The 27,942-nt window shown below is 29.5% G+C and overlaps 3 protein-coding genes and 1 long non-coding RNA gene across 9 annotated transcripts; 2 read left to right on the forward strand and 2 right to left on the reverse strand.

Annotated features, from left to right (window-relative positions):
* The first annotated feature begins 138 nt into the window (after window positions 1-138).
* LOC118448137 (peptidyl-prolyl cis-trans isomerase NIMA-interacting 1) lies at window positions 139-3,786 on the forward strand. Its single transcript, XM_035880978.2, has 3 exons — window positions 139-257; window positions 834-1,046; window positions 1,149-3,786. Exons 1-3 carry the CDS (start codon window positions 140-142, stop codon window positions 1,367-1,369), a joined length of 552 nt encoding a protein of 183 aa, XP_035736871.1. The 5' UTR covers window position 139; the 3' UTR covers window positions 1,370-3,786.
* LOC118448138 (uncharacterized) lies at window positions 3,783-6,194 on the reverse strand. Of its 3 annotated transcripts, none has more exons than XR_004840106.2 (3): window positions 5,938-6,194; window positions 5,259-5,547; window positions 3,783-5,176 (listed from the first exon to the last, which is right to left on the reverse strand). It is a non-coding gene; the product is annotated as an uncharacterized LOC118448138 (long non-coding RNA). The 3 variants fall into 3 exon arrangements; XR_004840105.2 differs by lacking the exon at window positions 5,938-6,194 and adding an exon at window positions 5,647-5,735; XR_004840104.2 differs by lacking the exon at window positions 5,938-6,194 and adding an exon at window positions 5,623-5,706.
* Window positions 6,195-7,284: 1,090 nt separating this feature from the next.
* Window positions 7,285-24,710, forward strand: Gs2 (glutamine synthetase 2). Of its 3 annotated transcripts, none has more exons than XM_035881213.2 (3): window positions 7,285-7,463; window positions 22,729-22,919; window positions 23,771-24,710. In XM_035881213.2, the coding sequence occupies exons 2-3, from the start codon at window positions 22,736-22,738 to the stop codon at window positions 24,694-24,696; spliced, it is 1,110 nt and encodes a 369-aa protein (XP_035737106.2). In that variant the 5' UTR covers window positions 7,285-7,463; window positions 22,729-22,735; the 3' UTR covers window positions 24,697-24,710. The 3 variants fall into 3 exon arrangements, with proteins under 3 accessions (XP_035737106.2, XP_035737107.2, XP_035737105.2); XM_035881214.2 differs by lacking the exon at window positions 7,285-7,463 and adding an exon at window positions 11,612-11,762; XM_035881212.2 differs by lacking the exon at window positions 7,285-7,463 and adding an exon at window positions 17,712-18,051.
* Window positions 24,214-27,601, reverse strand: Surf1 (surfeit locus protein 1). Of its 2 annotated transcripts, XM_085657450.1 has the most exons (6): window positions 27,302-27,601; window positions 27,106-27,227; window positions 26,806-26,997; window positions 26,559-26,723; window positions 26,257-26,487; window positions 24,214-26,139 (listed from the first exon to the last, which is right to left on the reverse strand). In XM_085657450.1, the coding sequence occupies exons 1-5, from the start codon at window positions 27,509-27,511 to the stop codon at window positions 26,274-26,276; spliced, it is 903 nt and encodes a 300-aa protein (XP_085513576.1). In that variant the 5' UTR covers window positions 27,512-27,601; the 3' UTR covers window positions 24,214-26,139; window positions 26,257-26,273. The 2 variants fall into 2 exon arrangements, with proteins under 2 accessions (XP_085513576.1, XP_035737109.2); XM_035881216.2 differs by having other exon boundaries at window positions 24,214-26,487.
* Window positions 27,602-27,942: the final 341 nt, after the last annotated feature.

Below are 27,942 nucleotides of genomic sequence, written 5' to 3' on the forward strand. Positions count from 1 at the left end.
TGTTCTGATTGGATTAAATAAAAACCAATGAATAAGGATGTTCCGATTTCTTATTGGATATTACGATAGCCTTTGTTTAAGTTAAATTATAATGTTTATAAGTTGGTAGAATGTCTATGTATATTTTAGGAACGCGTTTATGTTTGACGTGAAGTCGTATAGAGAAGAAATAATCTCGCAAGTCAACCAAATTTCAACAACCATGGCGGACGAGGAACTTCCAGCGGGTTGGGAAAAACGACTCAGTAGATCTACTGGTATATTAAATTTTAATTTTATGGTTTGTTTGTATAGCTAAATTATTTTTCTTTTCGATATTGTAATAGGTTTAGTTTTTCGAAAGTTTAATATTAGTTCGATACGCTACTCTTTTAAGCTGCATCAGATGGGCGGCCGGCATTTTTCCAATATTTCTTAGACGATCACTTAAATATCGCATTATTTTTTATGTATTGCAATAAATACTATATATTTCTTTGTACGCATATCTGTATTTAAATGATTGTAAAAATACTTCAGTTATTCTATCAAGTTTTGTAACTCGAAAAAATTCAACAATTGATATGCTAATGACTGTAGCATTATCATTTGATGATGAATGTAAAATACAAAAGAATATAATTGTGCGTAATACTTATTAAAGGATAATATTTAAAGAATATTTTTAGTATTTTATTTATTATTTTAACTATAACTGTTGCTGTCATGATATTTCTATTTCATAGCTTTCAAATGAATGACTGATTGAAGGAATTTTCATTCCTTACTCTTCAATATTGAATAAATAATAGATAAAAATGACTTGCAATATAAAAATAGCATTCTTTGTACAGGTCAACATTATTATTTAAATATTTATACTAAACAAAGTCAATGGGATAGACCAGACAAACCAGCAGATCCTTCTGGTAATGGTAATGGGGATGGTTCAGAGGAAGTCCAGTGTTCACATCTTTTAGTAAAACATTCAGGATCTCGACGACCATCTTCTTGGCGAGAAGAAAATATAACAAGGTCAAAGGAGGAAGCTTTAGAATTAATAAAGTGTGAGTTTAATGTTAATATCAAGAAATATCTAATATTAGATACATACTTGTTTATAAATTAAGAATATATCATACTTATTTATACATTTTCTGTACACTTAGCTTACAGAGAACAAATTGCGTCTGGAAAAGCTACATTTGCTGAACTTGCTTCGAAATATAGTGATTGCAGTTCAGCTAAACGGGGAGGGGATTTGGGACCATTTAGTAGAGGTACTATGCAGAAACCCTTCGAGCAAGCAGCGTTTGCTTTGAAAGTTGGAGAATTATCTTCTCCTGTCCATACAGATAGCGGTATTCATATTATCCAGCGGACTGCATAAAGCAGCTTACTCCAGAATACGATGCAATGTACTTTGCATAAAAGTTTCATATTAATTTCATTAGTCAAAAGGTGGTTAAGCTAGATTTTCTTAATTTTTGTATGAAATCTTGCAATATGTTTCTCTCTGAGTAGCAGAGTTAAGTCATTATTATGCAGATATTGACAGAATGATAGATCCTTCATTTTCCTCTTCTTTAATTTAATCTGATAAAATTGTATATTAATCAGTCTTCCACTAATTAAATATCTCATTTATATTCTTTTCAAAACAAGTATTTATATCATGTTATATGATATATTTATATTTTATCGATTATAATAAATAATCTTTCTAGGTATCTTGAAAAGATAAAATTTCCAAGTATCAAACAGGTCATTATTTTTCATACAATTATTGATACATAAGAACTATTTTTTTTATTAGTCAGTTTAAATTGATAAATTTTATTTAGCATGCTTAAAACTCTTTTTAATAATTAATTCATTTAATTAAGGTACATATTTCAAAAAATATAAATAATGGTATCTTTATCGATCAAGAAAATATTTTACAGTTATTTTTAAGAAAAAAAGATTATACTAATATGTAGTATTTAAAATCAGCCAACTCTATTGTATAGGCTTTACTACTGACTTTTGTATTAATATATGCTTATTTTTAAGCACATTGCAATTTAAGACATTTAAATAGAAGAAATATACGCGATTTATTGGAAATTAGTCTACATGTTTCCAACAATATAACTTAAAAAAAGTGAGAATTGCATCACATTTTAATGGTGCCGATACCATTTAATGGTTCACGTAATAGTGATAAATTATTCATTGATCTCTGTATTTATAAAATTTTTCTGTTCTTTTTTTTTTATATATTAACAATAAGTTGAATGTTCTTTAAAATAAAATCAGATATGCTCAAAACTGAACAATTCAGTTTTATTTGTGACATGTATCTACAGTCAGTAGTATGCAATGATCCTTAATTAATTTTATTTTCTTATTTGTATAGTAAAATGCAAGTGAAAAATAAGATAGTATAAGATAGTATAAAGTATTCTTTGAAAACAGATTATTAAAGTTTCTGATATTATGAAAAAGATAGAAAGTTCTTTAATAGATTTGTCATTTATCTTATAAATTCAAAACGAAAAATATTACAAAAAATCTTATATCTCTCTTATATTACAATTGTCAAATATATTAAACTTATGGTATTTAGGCGAATTAAATGTTTCTAGAAAAATTTATTTAGGACATTTTTTTTTAAATATTAAAAAGTGTCTTTTTTATATCAATTTTTCTAGGTTTAAAAAGTAAAACTCTTCATTTATGTCTATACAATTTTAAAATCATATGAACTCGTCTACGAGTGTATAATTAAAATAGCATACAATTAATAGTACATCATAATACAATGATAAACTCTTTAGTACTTCTTAAAAAAATTTTAAGAAATCAAAGTAAGATATTAAAAACACTGATAAAATCTTCTAAAATTGAATCGAGAAACCGATAGAAATATGTAAAAATTTTTTCCTATTACTTTGGTTAAAGAGTTGGCTGTATCAGATTGTGACAATGATTGTATAATATCTTGTACATTTAAATACCTCTTAAAGTTACTTATATGTTTTGTATTTTTTTTAGGAATTATAGCAGAAACATCTTTGTATACATCGTCTATTAAATTAAACTGTAGTTTATGTTTTCCAACATATATAAAAAAATTTAGTTTCTATTATCTTAATGATAATTATTTATAATAATTTAGGAAACAATAGCAATATACAAAATGCATTTACATGCACAATAGAAACATTTTCGCATTATTGTATATTGTACAAGCATATTTAAATGTATTTAAAGAGAATACTTCTACGATCTAAGCAAAATCAATGAAGGATTATACCGTAATGCGGACATCCAAAAAATGCGGAGGTGTCTAAATGCAATAATTGTAATGTATTTACGTACTTACTTAAAATAAGCATTAAAATATACCATTATGCTTTTATTCACATTAGATAAATTTGCCAAATTCGTTTTTTGTAGATATTGATATTATGTATGTAAGAGTAACTCTTGTTTTTCACCATTGAATATATAGCTTTCTAAGGTCATATGCTCATCAATGTACGCCTATTGCACATTGTCGATTATCAGTATCGCCCCATGCTTGGAGGAAATCCGCTACTCAGTGGCTTCCCCACTTGGGAACCCTGCACGAAACTTTGTTCTAATCATTATATAAGCGTGCGTATGAAAATCTATTTGCTCACATGGGGGGACTGAATATGATTGACATAATGCAATAATAAAGAGTGGTACGTTTATAACAATCTAGAATGACGTAACATAGATATGATCTATTACTATCATGATATTCTTTTTTATATTAAATCATTAAAATATTTACATGAATATATTTTCAGTGATTACACCGAGCAAGGAATCATCATTTTGGCAACGCTTCGATGAGAAGGTCATATAAATTCAAGAAGTTTTTTTTATTGATCCCGGGGAAAATATATTTCATTCGGTCATGTATCAATAAACTGTAACAATTAGGACGCTGTTTAAATTTCACATAGTCATCAGTTCGTACACCTAAGTTTCGCGTGTACGATACATTAAAAGCAAATTTCTTTTGTGACCTTGTAAAGACTATTGTAAAGGGTCATTAGTGATCAGCCGTTGCGCAAGTTCCAGTTTTTCATTTGGTCGACCCTGGCGTTTAGTTTTCATAAATTGGTCACGATATCTAAACTCGATCAATTTCGAGACACGCGATAGTTGAAATAATCTGATGAGCGACGATTTCGTTCCTCGATTATGATGGAGATAACAATGGTCCATGCTTCATTTATTTCAGTTTTCTCGAAATTCTTTGAAAATAGTTTCATTTCTGTCTCCCTAGCACTTATTAAGGAATTAACAAATTAACATCAATGCTTTATGGTTTTCATTTCACGAAGCCTCTGACGCAACGACCGTGAAATGAGCACCATTTATTCATAACAATTAAATTAAAAGGAGGAAGTGCGTCAAGTTTTCTCAACAAGTTAACTTTCATTCGGTACTTTTTTAATTATCGTTCTTGTTTGTACATCTGACGATGTACAAACAAGTTTTTTGTCGTATGCTTCATAATTTTAATTTTTTTGTGAAGAAAAAATAACTTTTAGATAAGATAAGAATATTTCATCAGGGTCGTGCCTTACATTACAATTTAAAAAAAATATTCTACAAATTATTCATGTGCTTTTTACAGACGTTTTGTTTACATATACATAGAAGTAAGTCTTTCACGTAATGCATCATGAATTTGTATTATAAAAGTTTGCTGATGTAGTAAACCAAGGTCAAATTTTACACAGTTTTAATTGAACGTTGTAAATCTGGGAAGGGTACTTCTTTTAGCGATTAACGATGAGGAATTATTAGCGAGTAACGATCTAAATGAAAATATATACGCATCATAAAGCATAAAAAATAATTGAACCAATCGAATTTTTCTGTTAATTATTGATAACTCATATTGGTATATGGTTGAAATTCCTGACTATGTAACATTTCGTGGAACTCTATCTTGACTTGTTGATGCCTGTTCATGTAGATTATAGTCTCGAAGAAAATGTCTACGTCAGTGCATAATCTAGCTTTATTCTTTTGCCTTTGTTTCTCATGAGAAACCGATAGAATCCTGAGTAATATTATTTAACGCACATTCATTTTCTTAACCATAGTTTCAGCTGGTACAAATTGAGTGTGAATATAAAATCCTGCATCTATATATGCCATCCTACTGTAAAATAGTTCGAGTAAAAATTTAATCATTGATAGAAATGTAGAATATCATTTTGTATATTTAATTTGTTATTGTTTACCTATATATGTAGCACAAAACACAGAAATGTTTTTTCTTCAGAAGCAGTGTTCTGTAAATATAATTATGTTTAGTTTTTTTTATGGGTGATCGAACAGTATATTATTTTTTTATTTGTTGTATATGATCATATTGAAAAAAACAGAAATTTCGTTAGTTGTATCAATTTACGTAAAAGAACCGGTACGTTGAGTATCGTAAGAATCGATAGAAGTTCTCCTTGGCTAAAGATCATATTTTATAATATGTAATTTCTCTCACTGAGAAATCGTTTAACATGTTTACCATTCCTATAATAAGAAAATAATAATATCAATTAAATAATAATTATCTGTTACATTCTTTACATTCATTTATAAAATTACATATTTATTTTTAAAAATTCGTACGATCGTGATCTTATTTGCAAAGTCGAATGACCTTCAAACGTCGTATTGATTACTGGTAATATCGAAAGAAACTTATCACAACATCGATCATTATTTGGTAAATAATTGATCTTCGACATAGTTCAAACAGCTAAATGAGTTCGATGAAATATTAGTTGTTAGATAGAAAAAATTATTCGCATAAAATAATATTATTTTACACAGATCAATGACGAAATATTTTATTTAAGAAATTTATGAAATTTGGTACAGATTGAATAATATATTTTTATTTTACATTATTACTTTTACCTTATATAAATACAGCTTATCTGCTAATTGGAAGGAATTCAAAATTGCCGCGACGATTATAACGACTATAACCTTCAGTGATCGTATTACTATGACGACTTATAATATTTCACTCGGATTCTTTAACGATCGAACTTATATATTTTTCAGATTCTATTGCTATCAAGGTTAACTAATTTTTATTACATTCTTTTCTCTTTCGACGTGACATTATGTCAATCATAATATCTATACTTTACGACTTATTGTACGTGATTTATCATATTTTTGTCATCTTCAAACATTAATGAATTCCCGCAAAAATAGAGAACCAATCAAAGAGCTTTCGATCAAAAATGTTTTATTAACAGCAATATAATTAATTACTAGAGAAAATGTTATTATTAAGAATATGAATTAATTATAATTTTATTATATATTAAAAGAAAAACAATCCATATTTTTTGTTAATTACATTCGATAAAAAAGAAAAACTTTAATAAAAATACTTTATGAAACTAGCCAATCAGAGATAAGCATGAATGAAATATCGATCGATCGATTTTTTATTCTACATTTAACTACTTTAATTCGTTAAAATGTAATCATTTCTATTTAAAAAATTATAAAACTATATGTTTGTGTGTTTATTTAGAATGTGAAAATAACAAATTTATAATAATATGTTTTGCGAAGATAAAAGCGCCATTAGAAGTGGCGCTTATCCGAAACTTCATTAATCGCAAATTCATGGTCCCGCCATATTTGCATCGTAAAATTATTTCCTACTCATTCGAACCTGAATGGGTTTCAGACTTACAACATCTTTTAGAAAAATTTATTATAAAAAAGTTAAGTTACATAAGATCACGAGTTTATTCGATGTTCCATAGACAAAAAATAATAATTCAAATTATTTTACATAAAGATCAACGAACGACGATGCGAAGTAAGTATACGTATTCTTATAAATATTTTATTTCAACGTTGCAAACATGAAATTCTAATGCTGTCTAATATATCACGAATGTTAAATTTTTTTTCAAATGTTTAATAAATTTATAATGAAATCAAGAAGATTTTCTTCAGTGATGATAACAAAAATCTCTATATGGACGTGATAAGAAGAAGAATAACAACAACAAAATGGTATCCAAAATAATCGACGATAAGAAATTCTCTCTCGTTTCGTGATCCGTTCGTGCTTCATGAGAGAAAAGAATTTTCCGGCTGGTAACGATCCGTCGTACCGAGCGATCATGCCGGATAATCGTTTTCATCACGGAGGTGGGGAAGCTAGGCTAGCCGAAGAAGAGCGCGGGGTGTGCGACGCTTGCGCTGAAACGCTCCCCTACATAAGTTATCGCGGGCGCGCTCGTACGGCAGTATCGCAGATCGTGTTATCAGGCACAAGTTGGCTAGTTTCATCAAGAACTATCCATTGGATAGTAGAAGGAAGAACGTAAAAGACCTAGAGTGGCATTGATCAAACATTATAAGAAGTCTTTTCAAGACGGTCCTTTTTGAACGCGTGGATTTATTTCTAAGTGAGTGCACTTTACATTCTTTTTATTTTCATTATTTTATATTAATTTATTATATTAAGAAGAGCGATATATATATTTCTTTCCTTATTCATTATTATACTCGTAGATAATATTTTCAAACGATAGAATTGATAATTTGTTCTTTATCTTTCTTTTTTATTTAATACGATGAAAGTTGAAGGATCAACGATCGAAGTTCTGTCTCAAGTTAAGAAAAATCAATGTAAGAGTTGGCGGTTAGAAAAGTTTACATTGTAAAGTTATATTTTGTTTAGGATAGACAACATATAATAATCTTTATTTTATATATACACATACGAGGTATCAAGTTAGATAATAATTAGATGGAGAAATGATCGGTTGCATATGATCATTCGATAGTATTACATTACCGTCGGATATCCGCAGCTTCTTTTTTATTTTTTATTTTTTTTGGATTCTCAGATAATGCTAGATCAGATACTCGGCGATGACTTTGTTTGTCTCTCTAAAGAATTTTTAATCTATCTATAAGAAGATAAACCCACTTAGATCCAACTTATCTCTTTTAAAATCTTCATATTTTTATGAAAACAATTAATGTGTTCCTTATCAATCACTTAGATAATTATTTTAGAATCGTCATACTTGTTTTCACGACATAATATCAAAGCAATCTACTGTTTAATGATTTAACTTACAAATAACTTTTTAAAATATGAATATTTCCTTATCGGTTGATATAAATATTCTTTTTTCCGTATTACGACATAATGCGTGACATAAGACTTTTAGCTTTAAACGATAATAATTATTTTCGTGAATATAACTCACTTGTTTTTATGTTATGCAAATACAAATGAATCCTCGTCGATAGACTTTTAGTCGTTAAAAAGAATTCCGATTCTTCGTTTGTAAAATGTTAATGATTACTTTGACAATTTCTAAGTGTTGTTTGTAAAATAATCTGATGAAACGACACAAAGACGACGGCACCGACCTACATTGCAAAAATAGAAATATCGAATCTTATGAATGTTTAACAAGCTAGCACGATATGTTCTTTTATATTTATGCTCTCTACTCCTTTCGGTAGATCTTTTATTGTTATTATTAGGGTTCATCATTCATTTCACCAAATTTTCCACGCACACTTACACGTCTCATAGATTATACTCATTTAGCACGGTGTAGGCTCAGTAATACAGTTCGTCGGTAATGATAGCCGCGACGATTATTTCGTTTCCTGTACATATGTCCATAATCAACCGTATGACCATATTGTATTGACCAGTGAATTTTACGATAACGAGATCAACCTTATCACCAAAATATCTTTAATTGCAAATGAGTAGGAATGTTGAGTGAAATGTTGTAGAGAAATTAATTTTATCAAGAGGTATAAAAAACGATATACAAACATACTCCTATTCTCGAACACATTTATTTCTCGAGTGAAGAAATTTCTACAGAATATACAACATTTTAGTTAATGATAATGAATTGAATTATGATAAAAACGATTAAGATATTTACATTGAAAATAAGATTGTATATAATTAATTTTTCACATATAACATAAATATATTTACTTCGTATACTTTATGTTCATGTAATAATAAAATTTTTTGGTAGATTTTTTATACGTATATTTAAAATGCGTATATTTAAAAATGTATAATATTCATACAGGTTTAGAGAACGCACATGTAGCACGATATATTTGTCGTACGCACACCTTCACTGTGCGAGAGTGCCACGATCGACAAACACGTCATCCTGTTTACTCGTTCGTTTTAAAATCTCACATGAATTAGATGGTATATCTTCTATATCGAAAAACCTGTTTACTACAAGTAGTCACGAAGACCTGATCAATAAATTTACGATTGAATTCGGAATAATTAATAATTAATTATTTCAAACGATTAGTTGACTTTCTAAACTATGGATCTCTCTTAGATCCTCGGTCTTTCTTTTAAGATCATTGAACGAACTCGCACAAATGAATACGTTTATTTTTTCTGTACTTGATAGAATGAACTCGCGTTCCTTACTGCGGATCAAACAGTTTTAACAATGAATTCGATTTGTTTTCCTATGTCTCCATGACGATATAAAGCGTCCGGCATCGTCAAATCGATACACGCGACTGTTCTTTCATCATATTAGGGTCAAATCACGCGTGTCCGGTATAAGATAATGCAAAAGGATTCGAGAGATCATCATTGGATTGAAGGCACAACAATTCGCGAAATTATTCTCTTGGAAGAATACGTTTAGCTAAAAAGAGAGAGATAGATAGAAAAAAAAGAAAAAGAGAGAAAGAGAGAGAGAGAGAGAGAAAGCTTTTAAGCACTCCCATTAATTAATGAGAAAATACGATACGTGTGTGAACGACTTGGGTCGTTCCAATTTTTCAACGGTCCACGAAATTTTAACTCTGTTTAATAATGTACATGTACGATTACGAATAACGAATAACATATATATATATATATATATATGTACTATGTTCATTGAACTCATATGACGTAGAATTAATTGGTCTTAGTTATAATTACACACATTGTGGTTCTTATCAAAGATTATAAGCGATGAAAGCGTTGTATCTTCATGCAAGTACTCTTGTTAAGTAGTATAACAAAATAACATTCTAACAAAGCTAAGTGTTTAAACGATTCTCAAGTAAAGTAGAAAAAGAGGGAAATGATATCGAGCGATCTTTATGGTTGAGTCTAAAGTTTGCTTGGAATTCTTGAAAAGTAGGGTGAACGTATGGACTTTGCGGCAATTCGGGGAGCTATGACAGTCTCAGTTCCTTCTCAGTTATCACAAAAGTAATGTCAGTTAGTTTTAGTGTTGGTAGATTGGTGAGTGATACGTTAAAATCAGTTTTAAAGAACACTCTTTAAAATAGATATTTATATCGTAGCAGTCTTTCGTGCGCTCGTTAATTCGTTCAAACAACTTGCTAATTAACACTAAGTATTCGCGAATCATTTTATTTAACATTGACGTAAGCTTTCTAACGCGTGACAAGAATTTCTTTCTCTTTCTTTCATTTGTGTAGTGATCGATCATTCACGCGAGTTGCGAGTTTACGTGATTATCCATACGAAATTAAAATAATTAAATACTTTTCATGATATGTGTATATTCGTCTTCTTTAATAAATCCTTCATAAATATTCTTCTAAATACTTGAAATGTTCTTAGTAAATAATGACGAAGTCGTTCAAGGCTTAACTCAAGATTACGATTAAATCACTCGATAGTTCTCATACATATGTTTGATTCTTTATCTTTTTTCGAAGATTATCAAGACATCTTAAATATTTCAGATATTTCACATATATATATATATATAAAATATATATATATATTTATATATATGTATAGAGAGAGAGAGAGAAAGAGAGAGAGAGAGAGAGGAAGAGAGAGAGAGAGAGAGAGAGAGAGAGAGAGAATTGGAAATTATTAAAAAGAAATGATCGTATCAATAATGTTGTCCCACTTATATATATATATATATATATATATATATATATATATCGTTTCCAAGCACAATGTAGGGGTCTCTGTTACGCCAGGAAGATGCACGACAAGATAATTCGTTGTACGTCGTGTAGCATAGCGGGGTGCTTTTCGCGCGAAAGTTCATCGATATATCGTACGAAATATTCCGCGAATGATTTCTTTACAAGTTGCGGATAGACTTCCTCGTGTTTTTTCATTGATATTATTTAAAATTAATTCATTTACTACTCGTTGAATGGACCAAGTATATTAAAAGAAATTCATCTTAGCTCGTTATTAAATTTGATAAATTATAAACGATATGATACGAGGACAAGTCACAGAATTTAAATATTTATTTAATAATAATATCGAAGTAAGATTACGTAGATAGCAATCATCATTCAAAGGTCGTTTTTAAGGTCTATGTTACATATGTAAGATGTACAAAGTTCAAAATAAAGATATTTTTTATTTTATCTACCGTACAAAGGATAATACGACATAGTTTCGTTTACGGTCGACACACTCGTCATCTAGAAACCTAATTTACGTGTGGTAGACTTTTGACTCACGATCCTATTTTCGAAAGCATTATCTATACTAAACTACGCCTCTTTCGAACTCTCTTATACTCTTTCATGTCATGTATAACTTCGACGGCAGTTACCTGGCAGTCGTACTCGGCGAAGTTACTGTATCGCACGCGTCTTTACGTTTTCGTCTAAATGAAGTGTTCGTTTTATTGTTAACAAGTGTTACATCGTCTTACATACTATATCAGGAGTAGAATTGAACTTAGGTATTTATTTGTATTAAGTCCATTCGGGTTCTTCTCCACGAGAGTGATTTTAATTATTTAAAGTCAATTTCGCTCATGTTATATCAAGAAGTCATCGCCCACGTTTTGACAGGAAGTTTAATTAAATTTAAATATTGTATCCAAGTTAATCGATTTACCCATGTTCTTCAATTCAAGTTTATTATGAAATTCTTTTTTAAACGACTTTTTAGAGTTCGTGAAAATACCATCCAATAGCCGTGATACATTTGGATTAGACTTTGTTGATGTTTATGAGAAAAACGCGTAGGAAGAATAGCTTCCGTTTCTGTGTAAATTTTACTTTCAATATATACGTTGCACGTGTACATTTCGATCGTTGTCTTTTTTGTAATGAAGTATCATTTTTATTTTTCTTTCTGTTTTCAGTTCATTAATATTTATAATGACTATATTGTGATTAAAATGATTATAATTTTATTGTATTATATAATAATAATTTAAAGATTTTTTATTATATTCTAAGCAGACAAACACGTATAAAAAAAGTATTGAATCGTATTATTGATATCTAATTGATGTAAAATAAACTTGGCAACTTTATAGGCAGAATTCCGATCGTTCGTACTAACCAATTCGAGCGCGTTAGACGAACATACGCGTTTCTTGTGTATGTGTTTCTATTTCCGATGGAGTTAACAGGCTAACTTGATACGTTTCTTCTAAAAAAGTCACTTATTACGTTCATTTAATTATTATCTTATTCGTTTTTATCGTTTCGTTAATGCTCCATTTTTATCGTATCATTGCTGAGAGAGAGAGAGAGAGGGAGAGAGAGAGAAAGAGAGAAAGAGAAGAAGCAAGTTTGATTAAAAGGAACAATGAATAATTGTAAACAGCTGATATAGCTCAGTTCACGACGGGTTGCGTTTATTAAGGCGTACTTCATATATTAATTTTGCGCAATCAAAACAAAAGTAAAGGCTCGATATTTCCCTAATAATAAATACAACTATTCTCTTTATTTCTTTTTATTATTAACGAACAATTAGCAATACTTACAATACGTTCGAATAGAATTTTTTTATCTCTTACAATTGCATCTCTTATTCCCATTATCTAATCATATAAATCAGTATCTAATCATGTAAATTAGTCTCGTTATATACATATATATAAAGAATTGAGTTCTTTGCGTTCCTCTTTGTTTTTATTTATCATTCGATTATGTAAGAAGAAGCAGAGTGAAGTCCTTGGCAATGAACGTTGAGCTTTTAAGAAAGAGAGGGAGAGAGAGAAGGAGAAATAGAGAATTGGAGGTGGATGGTAAAGATGGTTGAAGGTAAGTGAAGAAAGGGAAGAGGAGTAGGAGGAGGCCTTGATGTTAGCCGGAAATAGTTGGCACAGAATTGCGTGTCCCTTCGCACGCTCTCTTCTTAGCCTGTTTAGCTTTGCTAAGGTGAGCAGAAAAATGCTCTTCATGCGTTCTGATGACCCTGAAAATCTTCCATTGATTTCTATCTTCTATCTTCCTCTTTTTCTTCAGTTCTTCTCATGTTTCTTGCTTTTGTACGAAATTATGTATACGTAATCATGTAGAAAACGTGTGGGAACTCGTTACACGTTCGCCAGCTTCTTCGAAGTTACATCTGCCAAAAATTTGTCGATTGAAATATCAGTAATAAAATATTGCGTTGTACAAAATAATTAGATCAAAGATAGAGATGAGAAAAACATTTGGAAATTTGTTTAGAAATGTTTTCATTTCAATGTTTTTATTATTTTATATACGTATACGTAAACGTTTACAATCATCATAGAATATCGATTATGATTTAATACTATCAAAATTTTTTCAAAATATAGATATTTATTCTTTTTTATAGAGAACAATAGCGAATTATAATACAACACGTCAATCAAAATAATCTTGTATCTGATTGTTATTAACGATTGCGAATTCACACAATATCTCATACGATGATACTTGCCAAAGATAGACTATCTATTTAGGTTACCAACGTATACTTTATACTCTATGGTACTTTCGATCTGAAATGAGGTGGAAAATACGGGAATATAAGCATAAATCTCAAACGAAGAACGATAACGATTGAATCGTGATAATCTTTATACATCGGTGCTTTTTAATTACTCGAAACGTGATAAATAGATAAAATATGATGTATTTTTACTTTAATTTATAGTAACGTGCAAACAAAAGAATATATTAGAAATAAATTACTTTAAGTAGTGCTAAAACAAATTTTTATCATCATTCGGAATTATTAATAATTATACACATAATTTTCTGTTTTCTTAATCAAATATGTACCTTTGTATTTAAAAATACGTGAATAAGAGATACGAATGAAAATCATAATTATGCGGTATAACTCGTTAATTCGAAGTCAAATGAATACGTAATATATATGTGCAAAGTTATGAACAGTGAGGTCGAAGTATCTCTCAAACGTTTAATTTACGAAGTGAAAATTAAAATGTCGATCGGAACGCGTTATGTAATAAATTATACATACAATACGTTTCACGATAAAAGGAAGAAATTCAATATATTAATTTATTCACTTATGACGTCATTCTTGATGAAAAACCAACGGTTAGAAAAAGCAACAGCTGTTCCAGCTAATTTTCTTTGTTTTTCAATTAAACGAAAAATTTGTTATAATACATGATCAGACAAACAGGAAATGACATTGAAGAAATGTAACTTGTAGAGTCGCTTATATGTATTTAAAAAAATAGATCCATTAGATGAATAATCCTTAAGTGACCGAATGCCCTCGATCATCATCAGAACAAATAATAAACGTTTCGTGATCGATTTCATGGCTTCCTTTCAATTTCGTTCGTTCTTAGGGTATGTCACTCAGCATGTGACCCTTCATTTTGAAAGTATTCTTATAGATTAATGTCTAGAAACTATCGGAAAATTACTACGGAATGATCAATATTTTTTTTATTATCATTTCAAGTAACGAAACTTCCATTCTTACGAGATTCAATATATCAATCAAGAATGTCATTTTGACAAAAAGTTACAAATGTTCGAAATTGAAAGTACAACATTGATTTAATTTAACAACTCTTTAATCTTATCATTATCTTCTTCGTTTAAGATTTTATTTTTAACAACTTAATGTTTCTAACTTTCGCAATTTCGAAATAAATTTAACATGGATCCGATGTTTTCATTTAATAGTCATGCAAACTTTTAATTTTTTATAACTTTGAACATTTCTTGAAACATCTAATGATCGATACGTTTGAAGTTCTTTCCTCGTTCGTTCGACCAATTCTTTTTATTATCGCTGAATAAAATAAGAGAAAAAACAAGTTAATTCAATTCGATCGCCACAGATTAATACACTGCTTTTAAGGAGTTTAGTTCTTAAATGGAAGGTCTATGCAAGTACTATTTGGCCAGTCTAGGTCAGTGGAACGCTTTATCGTGTCGCACTTTGCTTCTATTATCGCGAGATCCTAGAAAGTTTGTATTTGATGCACGAATAAACCTCCCATCGTACTATATGCAATAATGTAAGGAACCTTTATACATACATCATAAAATGATTTATCATGAATATAATTATAGTGTACAGTAACGATAATCGTAATTTTGATAATTAAATATCATAAACGAATTTTAAATAATCAATAGAAAACTTTCGATTTATTTCATGTTCAGATCGTATACAAATGTTATCTAACATACGTATTATTAAAAAAATTATAAATTAAACATTACGATATTTACAGAACAATATCGTAAAATCTTAATTCATTAAGAATATGAGATCGTGTAAATAAACATCAATTAAATTTAGAGAGACAAGTATATTTCACTTGTGTGTGTGTGTATATATTTATTGTACATGATGAAGTAAGCGTCAAAATGAAAAAGAAAAATAACCGGTGTGTAACGATACTAATTAAACGTTCCTTTATCAATTCTTATATTTTTCATGCTTCACACGATAATATTGAATGATTATAATAATAGTGAATAATAATAGTAGTGAAAAATTAATAATATTTACAATACTCGTCATATAAATTCGTCGACAAAAATTCTTTTTTTTCTTCTACAAGTTATAGTACTCTACATTTCAATATTACGTGTCTCTTATTTATTTTAATTTTTAATCTAATTTTTTAATCTATGAAAGAGATCTGTTTATAAAACACAAATTTCCTGAGTGTCAAAGATTTTAAGTTATTTATTACTTATTTTTTTATCTCTCTTTTTCTTTGTATTTAAAGAAATGATAAGAAGGTCAAAGATATATAATGAAGGACTGAGTAATCGCAAGATTTCTGTAAGCGAACTTTAGCGTACGTAATAGTTATATTATTAATAGTATCGCTAATAATTTTTAACTGAGATTTGTTACAATGTTAAAAGTCTTTATACCATGTCGACTTCTTACTGATAATGATATTGATATGAAGTACGTGCTCATCGAAGCGTCGATTATTTAATCGAGGATACCTGATAGGTAAAATTTACACGCTCACGTTACTGCATATTGGTTAATCGAGAAGTTCGAATTCTTGAGAAAAGAGAAAGTTAAAAAAGTAGAGCTGAGGACGTTAGTAAGATATTCGTTGTCTTTTTATCTTGTTCAAGGAGATAGTGATAAACGAGGGAAAAAGAAAGAAATAAAAAGAACAGTTATCTTTTTTTTCTTTTTTATCTTATTCGAAACAAAAATAAAATAAAATCAGAAAGATTATTTTAAAAACAGCGACTAATTTATTATAAATAATTATTAATTAACTTAAGTAATAAATATAACTATTATCCAAATGTGTAATCATCACGATGACAGAACGATATTGATTATACTCATTGTAAGAAAGTGAAACTTTTATTCTATTTTAGTTCTAACTTTAACTCTAACTTTAACTCTAACTCGATAACTCAGTTCCGTCGATTATGCGATCCGTGACCATTAGAACTAGAGCTTTTCAGTTTATCCATTTTTAAGATAAAGTTCTGTGATAACATTGACAGCAATCGGAACGTCTGTTCTTCTCAATGATTTTTTATTTTTATGGTTACACTAATTTCATTATTGATTCTTATCTGAAGACTTTCTTTTCTTCTTTTCTTTTGACAATTCATTTTCAATTGAGCTAACAAATATGATATAAAATTTCAAAGAGAAAAAGGAAGAAAGAGCTAGAAACTTATATAAATCTTCTTCTAGCCACGTAAAATATAAAAATCTGTTTTTCAGTTTTATATTTCTCATTTACTTATCCTCATAGCCAATTAGAATGGGAATGGTTACATAGAATCGTGATTAATTAATATGCCATTGACTTCAACAGATGCTTTTATCAATGGTATTTATTCAATGGTATTATTATTATATAAAATATATCTCAATCTTATTAACACGTTTCGTCACTTTTAAAAATATCTAGTTGTCGATTAAAAATAATCAGATGTAAATCAGCTAGATAATTCGCGAAGAGATACGAATCTTTTCGACGAACAAACATCTATTAGTTTAGCCATAGAGTTAAATTCATTATCTAATATTTATTGTTCATAAAATGAATCAATAGAACGATCATGTTATTCAAATATTAAAGTGATTCATTGTGCGTATATATATGCGTGCGTGTGTGTGTACATATAATTACATTAACAAGAACAATAAAAGGACAGACAGATAAATAAATAAATAGATAGAAAAAAGAGAGATGACGATTCAAAAGAAAGAGTAAGAATATCGACTAGAAGACTTTTGTTTACAAAAGGGTCAAAGCTTCGAAAATTTACATGAAAACAAAATAGTAATAGTATGCTATATGGTACTGAAAGTCGAACCAAGCGAAAAAGAAGAAAGAGAAAGAAAGAGAAAGATAAGAGAGGGGGTACCCATATAAAAGGTACCACTCTTTCTCTTCCACCGCCAGTAGAGAGTGCGTTGCTCTCACCGTTCTCGACAGGATTTTTCTTTCTTTAACCGATTAATACTTTCTCCTTTTTTTATTGTTTACTACATCGTTTCTCTTCTCTCTTCTTTCTCAAGCCCAAGAGAGGAAAAAAGAAAGTCCAAACAAAGATCATTTATCCTTTACCCAAAATCTCGTGATAATCAGAAAAATTTAAGAACAAGTAAGATTCATACTCAATATAAACAAAAAGAAAAGAAAAACAAACGGTCAGAAAAATGAGCTCGAATATGTTCGTGAAGATTTGCGGTAGCATGATTCTGCGATCGGTCACAACTGGTCAAAAGCAAAAATGGATCACCATCAGCAGGTGTATCAGGTTGGTTAACTTTTTATTTTTTCGCTGAAGAATTTCAAGAACATCTTCGTTTCGTCTTTTTCGTATATTTTATTCGAGAAAGATAATACGTTCTTAAGAAATTTCATTGTCCTCGAGGATTCCATAAAATTTTTTCATCAGGTACGATTAATTGAAACATAATAGGTATGTTTTTATAAATAGATTGATTTTTATCAACAACAAAATTTATTTGACTTAAGAAAACAAGCAAATGCTAATCAAAAAGTTTTCTTAGATTGTTATTTAGCAAAATATTTAAATGGCAATCAGTTTGTCGAGTGAACGTCTGACTTGAATACGATGGCCTTGGTGCATTGAATTTTAGATAAAGCATTTGCCATTGTATGTAATACGTATATACACATACATATAAGTATAAGAGTGCATAAGGTATAAGATACAATTTTTGAGCCGTGAAAAACTTAAAAATCGGTCAGTTATTCTTGTACATTTGTATGTCGAAATAAGATTCAAATTTAGAACGTTGTAGGCGAAAAAAGGAGGAGAGAGAGGAAGAGAAAAAGTGTAAACTATCATGCGAAACATGTGTTTAGTTATTTCAGAAATCGACTCATGGTCGCAGCGTGATGGAATATATTATTTATTATTATCAAATAAAAGGTCAAACGTACTCATTAAACAATTTATGAAGTTAATAAAAATTTACGTAGATATTTATGTTTCTTTTTAACTAAATCTTATTATAAAGATTTTTCTTTATCTTTTTCTTTATCGATCACTCAACTGATTGATTTAAGACCTTGAAGACAGATCAAACGATTCGGTTTTGAGAGCATTTTCTCTTCTTTTCTCATGCAACTTTCTATATAAGAAGCCTTCCTGCTAACTAAAAACCGGTAAATTATACCTTTGATCTCGTCTGACCTTATTGCGCAGAACCTATACACCACGTGTATAGATTCCACGTATGTTATTTCTTTGTTCTTATAAATGATAGAATCTTACTGAAGAATTATTATTAAGGAAACTTCCCATCGAGATTTGTCTTCCCACTCGTTTGTCTTTCCATATCTTTTCGTAGAAAAATAAAAAAGAAAAAAAAGATTTTTAAATCGATTCGTTTTTTCTTATAATTATAGACATTATCAGACAATGAAGTTAATAAAAATTGTCCAGAACGAATGGCTAATTTGGTCGATTCTGTTCTTTTTTTTCTTTTTCTTTCGATTTTCAACGAAACGTCTAAAATCGTCGAGAACGAATAAAATTCAAGGAACAAAGGAGCGACATTATTTCTCTTGTGTTTCTTTGTGGGATAGAAGAATAATAACAGCGAAATAGACGTTGTAATTAACGTAACGAATTCTTCGTCGTTATTCTATTTAACGAGATATGTAAATTCGTTCTATAACATTTTTATGTATATATAGGTAGAAACATGCCGTTAGGAAATTTTTCACAAATCTCAGTATTTCGGTGATCGATTTTGTTTACACTCATCGATCGTACGAAATCGACAGTGTTATATTTTATAATATATATTACCGTTATATTTTAATAATATATATGTATATATTGCATATTATGTATTAAAAACCTTGAATGAGAGTATCAGCTAACGAAAGAGGATAATACGTACATATGTATATACATATATACCTATAGATAAGTGGCCATTTAATCTCGTTAATGTCGTCATTATTATATTAAACAGAAAGGACTAGGAGGCGTCACTAAAAAAAAGATTAGAAACTTAGAGCTCTAACATGTGAGAAAGAGAGAATGAAAAAATGACTTCTGATGATCCTCCCGAGTTCAAAGCAAAGTGCATTAACCTTACAATTTATTTTCACCATTTGGCTTTTATTATGTCCAGACAATGGGGCAGCTAAATTATTTATTTATTTATGTGTACGCATACATACATACAATATATGTATATATATTCCAACAAGTGCCAGTAATACACGCAAAAAAATATAAAGATCATCTCAATTTGTCCTTCGGATGGAAAAATCGCTCAAGGACATCGAAGCAAAGGACATAGTGCAAGCTGTTTATGAATCTAACAACGAGCTGTCTCGAAAATCATTAATATAATCGATATAATCGAGGTCGTCTGTGTCGTAATTACGATTTATACCTATGCATCTACATAAGCATTTCAAAAAGTCACTAGCAGTACTTATTCGCAAAGTTATTTTCAAAATTATCGTAGTCGTTGTAATTGTTATCATTATAAACGTTATTATCAACATTATTATCGAGAAGAAGAAAAAAGAACAATTATGAAGAAACTTTAAAAGATTTGGACTCAAACTTTCAAACCCAAATTAAAATTATAAAGAATTTTCTGATATTAACAGCATGGTTTCTTTCCATTTCTTTAATAGCGTTATTAATGTTTCAACAATGACGAAAATTTCTCGTATCGTTTCTCATATGATAAAATAACGATAAGAATGGAGCAATCCTCTCGTATCTCCTTTTAAGAACCAAATTCGTTTCGAGAGAAACGCAATCCCGTGCAAGAACAAATTACATATAAACGAACATTCATTTTGATTTTTTGGAGCAATCTGCAATCACGCGAGACAAATCAGAAGATCGATACGAACAATACAATCAATTCTAAGAAAAAAACAAATAATGAAAAAACATAACATGATCGTTAATTATACTTTAATATAAGAAAAAAAAAAAAGAAAAAAATACACATTTTCATTATTTTTATTTTCCTTTTTTATTCTATATTTTATTTCTTGATTTATACTATACGGTTCTTCGTCGTCTTTTCCTCGAAATGATTCGCATATTTCCGGTTATATTATTAAAATTAAAAAACAAGAACATATATATATATATATATATATATATATATATATATATGTTGTACGAATATATATATATATATATATATATATATATATATATTCGTACAAACATAGACAATGTAAATCAAAAAGAATAAATGAGGACATAAAAAAAATTAGTAATTAATAAATTAGATATCTAACATCGTTGAAGTTAATTATTGTAAATTGTATTTAATATTTTTTTTGATGAAAAATTAACTATAATTCAACCCATTTAATGACGATTAATAGCAATTCAATAATTTGTGCTTTTGTCAAGCATTTTTCAAAGATCATTTATTATTGAAACAATTATAACTTGTCTCTCTCTTTCTCTCTCCATGTTTCTATCTCTTTTTTCGATTTATTTCATTATGGGACAGGAGAGAGCGTCGAAATTTTCCATTCACATACATGCACACACACATACATTACATCCTTATTTTCATCGTGTGGACCTTCTCATGTATTCAAAAGAGTCATTGCTCTTTCTCTTTCTCTTTCGATCATCTCCCTTCTTCTCATACCATGAAACTTCTTTTATGGTATCGATTAAAGTCCGTAAAATGGAGTGGAATTTTTTCAGCGTCCACCCAAAAGAACAATACCTAAATGATTTTAAATAATGATTACGAATAGAAACCATTTTAAAGAATAAATTTTAAATATTTCTTTTTACGTATTTGATCTAGTATTCAAATGATTTCAAAACAATCACTTTTAAAATAAATAATTATGAATGATTTTAATATACGATTTAGGAGATACTATTGCAACAAAATTTTAAAGAATAATTTTGATTTCGAATTGGAACGAATGACATCAGTTCATCATTCGTGGTAGGATCATCGTCGTAGTAGGATTGTGCTTTCACGCACGAATCGCGTGGTACACGCATGAAACGTGGGCGCACCTATCTTTTCGTGCCGCCCAAGGATAAATAAAGAGCTTCTCTTTTTTTCTTCTTCAATCTTCTTCTTCCTCTCTCTCTTTCTTCTCTGTCTGAGTCTCCCGTACCAGCTGCATCATCGTGGATGCACGAGCTTACGTCGTGGACGATGGATGTGCAACAAGTCGTACGTTATTTCCATCAGACGGCACCACCATCGCATTACTTTTTTCTCTCTTTTTAAAGTGAACTTCACTTTTAGTAGTGAAACATTTCATTACTACTACCTTTTAGATCTGAAGCATTTCAAATCTCTACAAATTTACATACATATATGACAAAAAATTCTAATTACTTTAAATATAATTCGAAATTTGAAACTCTTAATAAGTTTGGAGTCTTTTGTTATTTTCGTTATTCTAGCTGTAATGGATTCACGTATCAAGGCAGGAAATAATATAATACTTATAAAAAAATGATAGATTAAAATATCATTTTAAATAAAATCTTGTTACGAAATATATATAAAAATATTATTACTTATTTAACTTTAAATATATTACATATATTCTACAATAACGAGCTAAAGTAACAATATTATGAATTTATGATAGAACATGATACGGAATTGTCTCGTTTCGTTGTTTTATCGCTTTTCGATATTATCTCTTTAACGAGAAAAAGGAGGAGAGTAGGATCGATTCAGGTGGCAAAGTCTATTCTTGAAACAAGTGCAGCAATAATGCACGATTACGTTTCTTGTCCTCGTCAATACTTTATCATTGTTGATTGATGGGAACATACATCGTTAGCTTAAACATTCGACGGCCCAAGCTTAAGATATTTTGACATGCTTAGAAAATTTCCGATAATCTCTGATAGGATCTCATCGATATTCGATGTCCTTCATAACGATTTACGTTTAACATATTCTTTTTATATGTATTACAGCACCACAATGTCGCGTACTATATTAAAAGATTCGCCGAATGCAGCTTTGGACAAGACTATACTAAACAAATATCTCGACCTGCCGCAACCGGATAATGCAATTCAAGCAAGATACATTTGGATCGATGGTACAGGCGAAGGTTTAAGATCTAAAACCCGAACTTTGGACTTCATACCAAAACATCCTTCTGGTTGGTATTTTAGAAAATTCATGAAGTTTTCGTATCAGAATCGTCCTCACGGTGTATGAATTTTAAATTACGCAAGAATACCAGATATAATAAAAATAGATCTACATCGTCACGTAACGTATTTGAAAAGACTTTATATATATTTTTTTTAATAACTCTCACTGAACGAAGTTGGCTTAGAAATTGAATTATATTAGGAAGCGGAATAAGATTATTTAATTTGTTAACATTAGCAAAGAGTCCGATAGTAACGAATACTAAAGTAGTAATAATCAACAAGAGTTTATTGAATTATCTTAAGAATGACATAATCGATTCATATTCCAATCACAAGAAAATAAACAAATTTACATTTTATGTTAATTAAATTTGCGTAAGTGATGCAGATAACGCACCTCTGTCGTTTGTTTTTATTTTTGTCCTTGATTGCAAACCACGACAGAGGTCACAACTTACCCATCATAACGAGACTATTGTAGAATCACAATGAGGGTGTATAATTGTGCATGCCACATCCGTTCGAATCTTTCATTCAATTCTTTTACATTAGAAACAATTCGCGTAGTAGCAAAATGATAAATCGCTATCTTTTCTACTTGATCAGATCGATGTAAAAAAAAGATAAATAGTATCACAACATATACAAGATTAAAATCGAAAGAAATTTTAAAAACATCTTATCAATAATTTAAAAACGGACATAAAATTCTAACAGTGATAAAAATACAAATTAAGAAATATACGATCGATAGTACAATTATTACTTTTTTATATAGATAAAAATTATCTTAATATAAGTCTTGAGATTTCCTCTATCGATAATGATATTAATAAGATACATTTTCTTATAGAACTACCAACGTGGACTTACGATGGTAGCTCAACGTACCAGGCAGAAGGAAGCAATAGCGAGATATATCTTTACCCTATAGCAATTTACAACGATCCATTCCGACGTGGTAACAACAAGCTGATCCTCTGCGATACCTATACTAGCGATAAAACTCCAACGAAAACAAACGAACGCTACAAATGTAATCAGGCGATGGAAGCAGTTAAAGACGAGGATCCTTGGTTTGGTATCGAACAGGAATACACCCTTTTAGACTTTGATGGAAAGCCTCTAGGCTGGCCTAAAAATGGTTTTCCAGGTCCCCAAGGTCCATATTATTGCGGTGTTGGCGCAAACAAAGTCATAGGTCGTGAGATCGTTGAGGCTCATTATAGAGCATGCATTTACGCCGGTGTTAAGATCGCCGGTACGAATGCCGAAGTGATGCCCTCCCAATGGGAATTCCAAGTAGGTCCATGCAATGGTATAAGCGCTGGCGATGATCTCTGGATCGCAAGATTCATTCTTCATTATGTTGCTGAAGAATACGGTGTGATTGTAACTCTTGATCCGAAACCGGTCGATGGCCATTGGAACGGAGCCGGAGCTCACACGAACTTCTCTACAAAATCTATGCGTAAAGAGAATGGTATCTCAGAGATCGAGAAGGCCATTGATAAGCTCAGCAAACAACACCTCAGACACATTCAAGCCTACGATCCACGTGGAGGAAAGGATAACGAGCGCAGATTGACCGGCAAATGCGAAACCAGCAGTATTCACGATTTTAGCGCTGGCGTAGCCAATCGTAACGTCAGTATTCGTATACCTCGAGGTGTAGCCGAAGAAAAGAAGGGTTATCTTGAGGATAGAAGACCCAGCAGTAATTGCGATCCTTACTCTGTATGCAATGCTCTTGTACGCACTTGCATTCTCAACGAATAAACCGAGGACTTCAATATACTTTTAATACTCTCCTACTCCTTGTAGATGTTACACGCACTTGGTTTGGTAAAACAGTTCTTAGCTAGTAGTAAAATAGAATTGTGAAAAATTTAAAGAAAGAACGATAGTCGGTATTACATGCTTCAAAGAATAGTTTCGATCGAACGGTCTAAAGGAATATCATCTACGGATTTTTATAAGAACTTTATTAGGCATATACTTCTTCTTTAGTAAGTGTAACTTCTTTTTGAAGAACGGAATAGGGGTAAGAATCAATCCTTCATTGATAACATCTGCACAACGAGGTGGGCTGTTGAATAGAATAGAAATTTTCTTAACTTTCTGACTTCTACGTTGTAGAAAAGAAAAGAAAAAAAAACAGAAAAGTGAATTTATTTGAAATTCACGTGTATTATATATAAATACGAATAAAATCTACGTAAACGATAAGGTATAGTAAAAAATAAACATAATCAAATTTACTCAAATATTAATTTTGCGTTGTATTCCGTAATCATAAGAAATTATTATGATTATTATATCTTATATCTGGATACGTAAGCAAATTTATTTCATGAATTATATATCTTGCACGAGAGAATTATTTATTCCTTTCGTATTAATATTTAAATTAATATTGGTATAATCAATTGCGACAATAAAACGAAAGCTTTTCGTTCGAAACAACCGTATGATCGGTACGATTAATATGCCGATGTATTTTATGACCACTGGCACGACAACGTTAAGTTTGATGCCTTTTCCATTATATCAGTAATCATATCTCTCACAAGATTTGCTATGCGGCCGCAGAGTATCATAAATTTAGATAACGATAAATGGGGTATAAAGGTGTTCCTTTTATCTAATTATATTGACGTGTTTACAAGTGGGTCCTGCGTTCATCGTCATTTAATTATTAATGATATATCGCTCTATTTTATTATAATATTACATAAAAGAATGTACACACTATTGATGTAATTTGTATATTGTATATTTTCATATTTGTATAAAGATATTTTCTATGCTCATTCGTTAATGTACTATATACTACTGTTAGCAGTTTTGCTGATAATGATCGCTATTATCGCTGTTATTGTTGTTATATATATGGGAAATAATGTTTCTGGGAGCAATTAATATCCTCCTATAAATGGAGTACTCACTTGTTGCGTTATAAAATAAAGAAATCTATGATTATAAGTTAAACACTCGTTCATTTTATTAAATATCTTATAAAAAATAAGATAATAAAAAATATTTTGTAATGAACAAATAAATTATATCTAAATTATATAAGTTATAATATAAAAAAATATATACATATAATTGTGTCATGAAATTACATTTTATATCTTCGATTAAAAATCGATATACCATTTATTTATTATTATTATCACATAAAATGAAAACGTAAAGACATCAGTCTGATAGTGCATGCTATAAAATAGAAGGAGTTTCATTAAATTGTGACAGGTATTCATGGCAAAAAATTTTACATGCGTTGCATTTATTATATATGCATAATGTACAAATACAAGTTTTCATTATTAATACCTTTAAACTTGTGCTAATTAAGCCAATGGTAGCTTCTTTATAAAAATTTTATACCACATGGTTGCAGTACATAAGGAGAGGGTATACCAAGTAACCATATAAGAAAAATGTTCATTTCGTAATGTAATTCTAGTTTGACAACTAAGTGGACCCTCAGGAGGATCTTTTACGGACCATAAATCAATAAATATGGGTGAAGTATCAGCCATCTTGGCCATAGCTGTTACGTCTCTAAAAAATCATACTTATATAAGTATATAAGGTAGTTTTTTCTATAATAAAAAATATAATTTTTAATTTACCTATAATACCATATTCCATATTTAGGTTTATTTGAAGGATTAAAAGCTGGTCTAGATTCTTCTTTTCTTACGATACCATTAATTTCAATAGTATCTTCAATTTTACTAAGTGGCAAATTTTTTGCTTTTTCAGATATCCAACCACGATTTACTAAGATTGTTAAACTAGAACAGTTAAACATTTATAGAAAGTGGTTTATATAAAACTATATACTTAAATATCTTTCATAGATTCAAATATACATACTCTTGATTTTCTACCTTAAATGGTGTGATAACATTCCATCCATTAGTATTTCTTCTACTAAATAGATTTCCTGTGTCCGTATCGATATTATGATGAATTACAGATCTAGGTCCAACAAGGAATTCCTTTTCGTGTAAAAATTTACCCTTTGCTTTTACAGTATAATACTCCAAAGCGTCTAGTTGATTGATACTGAAAAATTAATGTTATATTCTCACATACTAATTGATCAATTTTTGATAAAAAAGATTTATTTGTTTTATTATAATTATTATATTTTTATATCTATATTGTAATTACTTCTCTACTAAATCAATAGGTTCAGCATTTATTCGAGTTTGTAAATCCTCTATTAATTTTAACTTCCATTGACGTCTTTGTAATTGCCATGTACCAAGAAAAAATGTTGAAATTGGTACAACCTTAAATTCATTGTATTATGAGTTTTTTATTTGTGGATTATAATGAAAGAAAATATATTTATTATATTACTCACCAGCAAAAAGTATCCATATATATTAATAGATTTTTTAGCATTTCGCCTGATTTCATATAGAGTGGGATTGGTTGTTTTTGATCTTATTAAATCTACTTTATTATTATTACATAATAATAACTTGCTTTTATTTTTATATTGACAGTGATTAATTAAGATCCTATGTGTTAAGTTCGAAAAATTTTTAATAAATGGTAAATTCATTGTCATTCATTTCTCTAGTCTGTACTCTAAATATTCAACAATATAGGTTATATTGAATTTACACTGCTGATAACACAATTTTATTATTATCACATTTTCTGAAGTGTCAGGCGAATCACTATCGATATTTCAAAATATTCTAGGAAAATTTTTTGCTGTTATGTTGGTAGTACTAGAAAAAAAAAGAAATCAAGTGAAACGTATAAGAAGATATAGGGATCGTAAGGTTTCAGTCTTGGTATTGATTCTCTTATTCAACTATATCCTGTGCAATTCTTTCGTTTCCGGTACATCATGGTAAGTGCATTGTGGTTCTGAACTTCATCGATATTATTTATGTAAAATATAGTAAGAATGTAAAATTTAAGTTTTGTATATTTATACTATTCTTCACTTATATTAAGTTAATGTTTTTTAGAAATTTTAATATATAGTGT

Source organism: Vespa mandarinia, chromosome 5 (assembly GCF_050613455.1).
Source record: "Vespa mandarinia isolate Hongniang chromosome 5, ASM5061345v1, whole genome shotgun sequence".
NCBI lineage: Eukaryota > Metazoa > Arthropoda > Insecta > Hymenoptera > Vespidae > Vespa > Vespa mandarinia.

Coding starts and splice junctions, on each gene's coding strand:
- LOC118448137 (XM_035880978.2), top strand. CDS start 140: ATGTTTGACGTGAAGTCGTATAGAGAAGAAATAATCTCGCAAGTCAAC. Junction 258..833: donor ACGACTCAGTAGATCTACTG/GTATATTAAATT, acceptor TTCTTTGTACAG/GTCAACATTATTATTTAAAT. Junction 1,047..1,148: donor AGCTTTAGAATTAATAAAGT/GTGAGTTTAATG, acceptor CTGTACACTTAG/CTTACAGAGAACAAATTGCG.
- Gs2 (XM_035881212.2), top strand. CDS start 17,951: ATGAGCTCGAATATGTTCGTGAAGATTTGCGGTAGCATGATTCTGCGA. Junction 18,052..22,728: donor ACCATCAGCAGGTGTATCAG/GTTGGTTAACTT, acceptor TATGTATTACAG/CACCACAATGTCGCGTACTA. Junction 22,920..23,770: donor CATACCAAAACATCCTTCTG/GTTGGTATTTTA, acceptor ATTTTCTTATAG/AACTACCAACGTGGACTTAC.
- Surf1 (XM_085657450.1), bottom strand. CDS start 27,511: ATGACAATGAATTTACCATTTATTAAAAATTTTTCGAACTTAACACAT. Junction 26,998..27,105: donor CCTATTGATTTAGTAGAGAA/GTAATTACAATA, acceptor TTAATTTTTCAG/TATCAATCAACTAGACGCTT. Junction 26,488..26,558: donor TATGGAATATGGTATTATAG/GTAAATTAAAAA, acceptor ATGATTTTTTAG/AGACGTAACAGCTATGGCCA.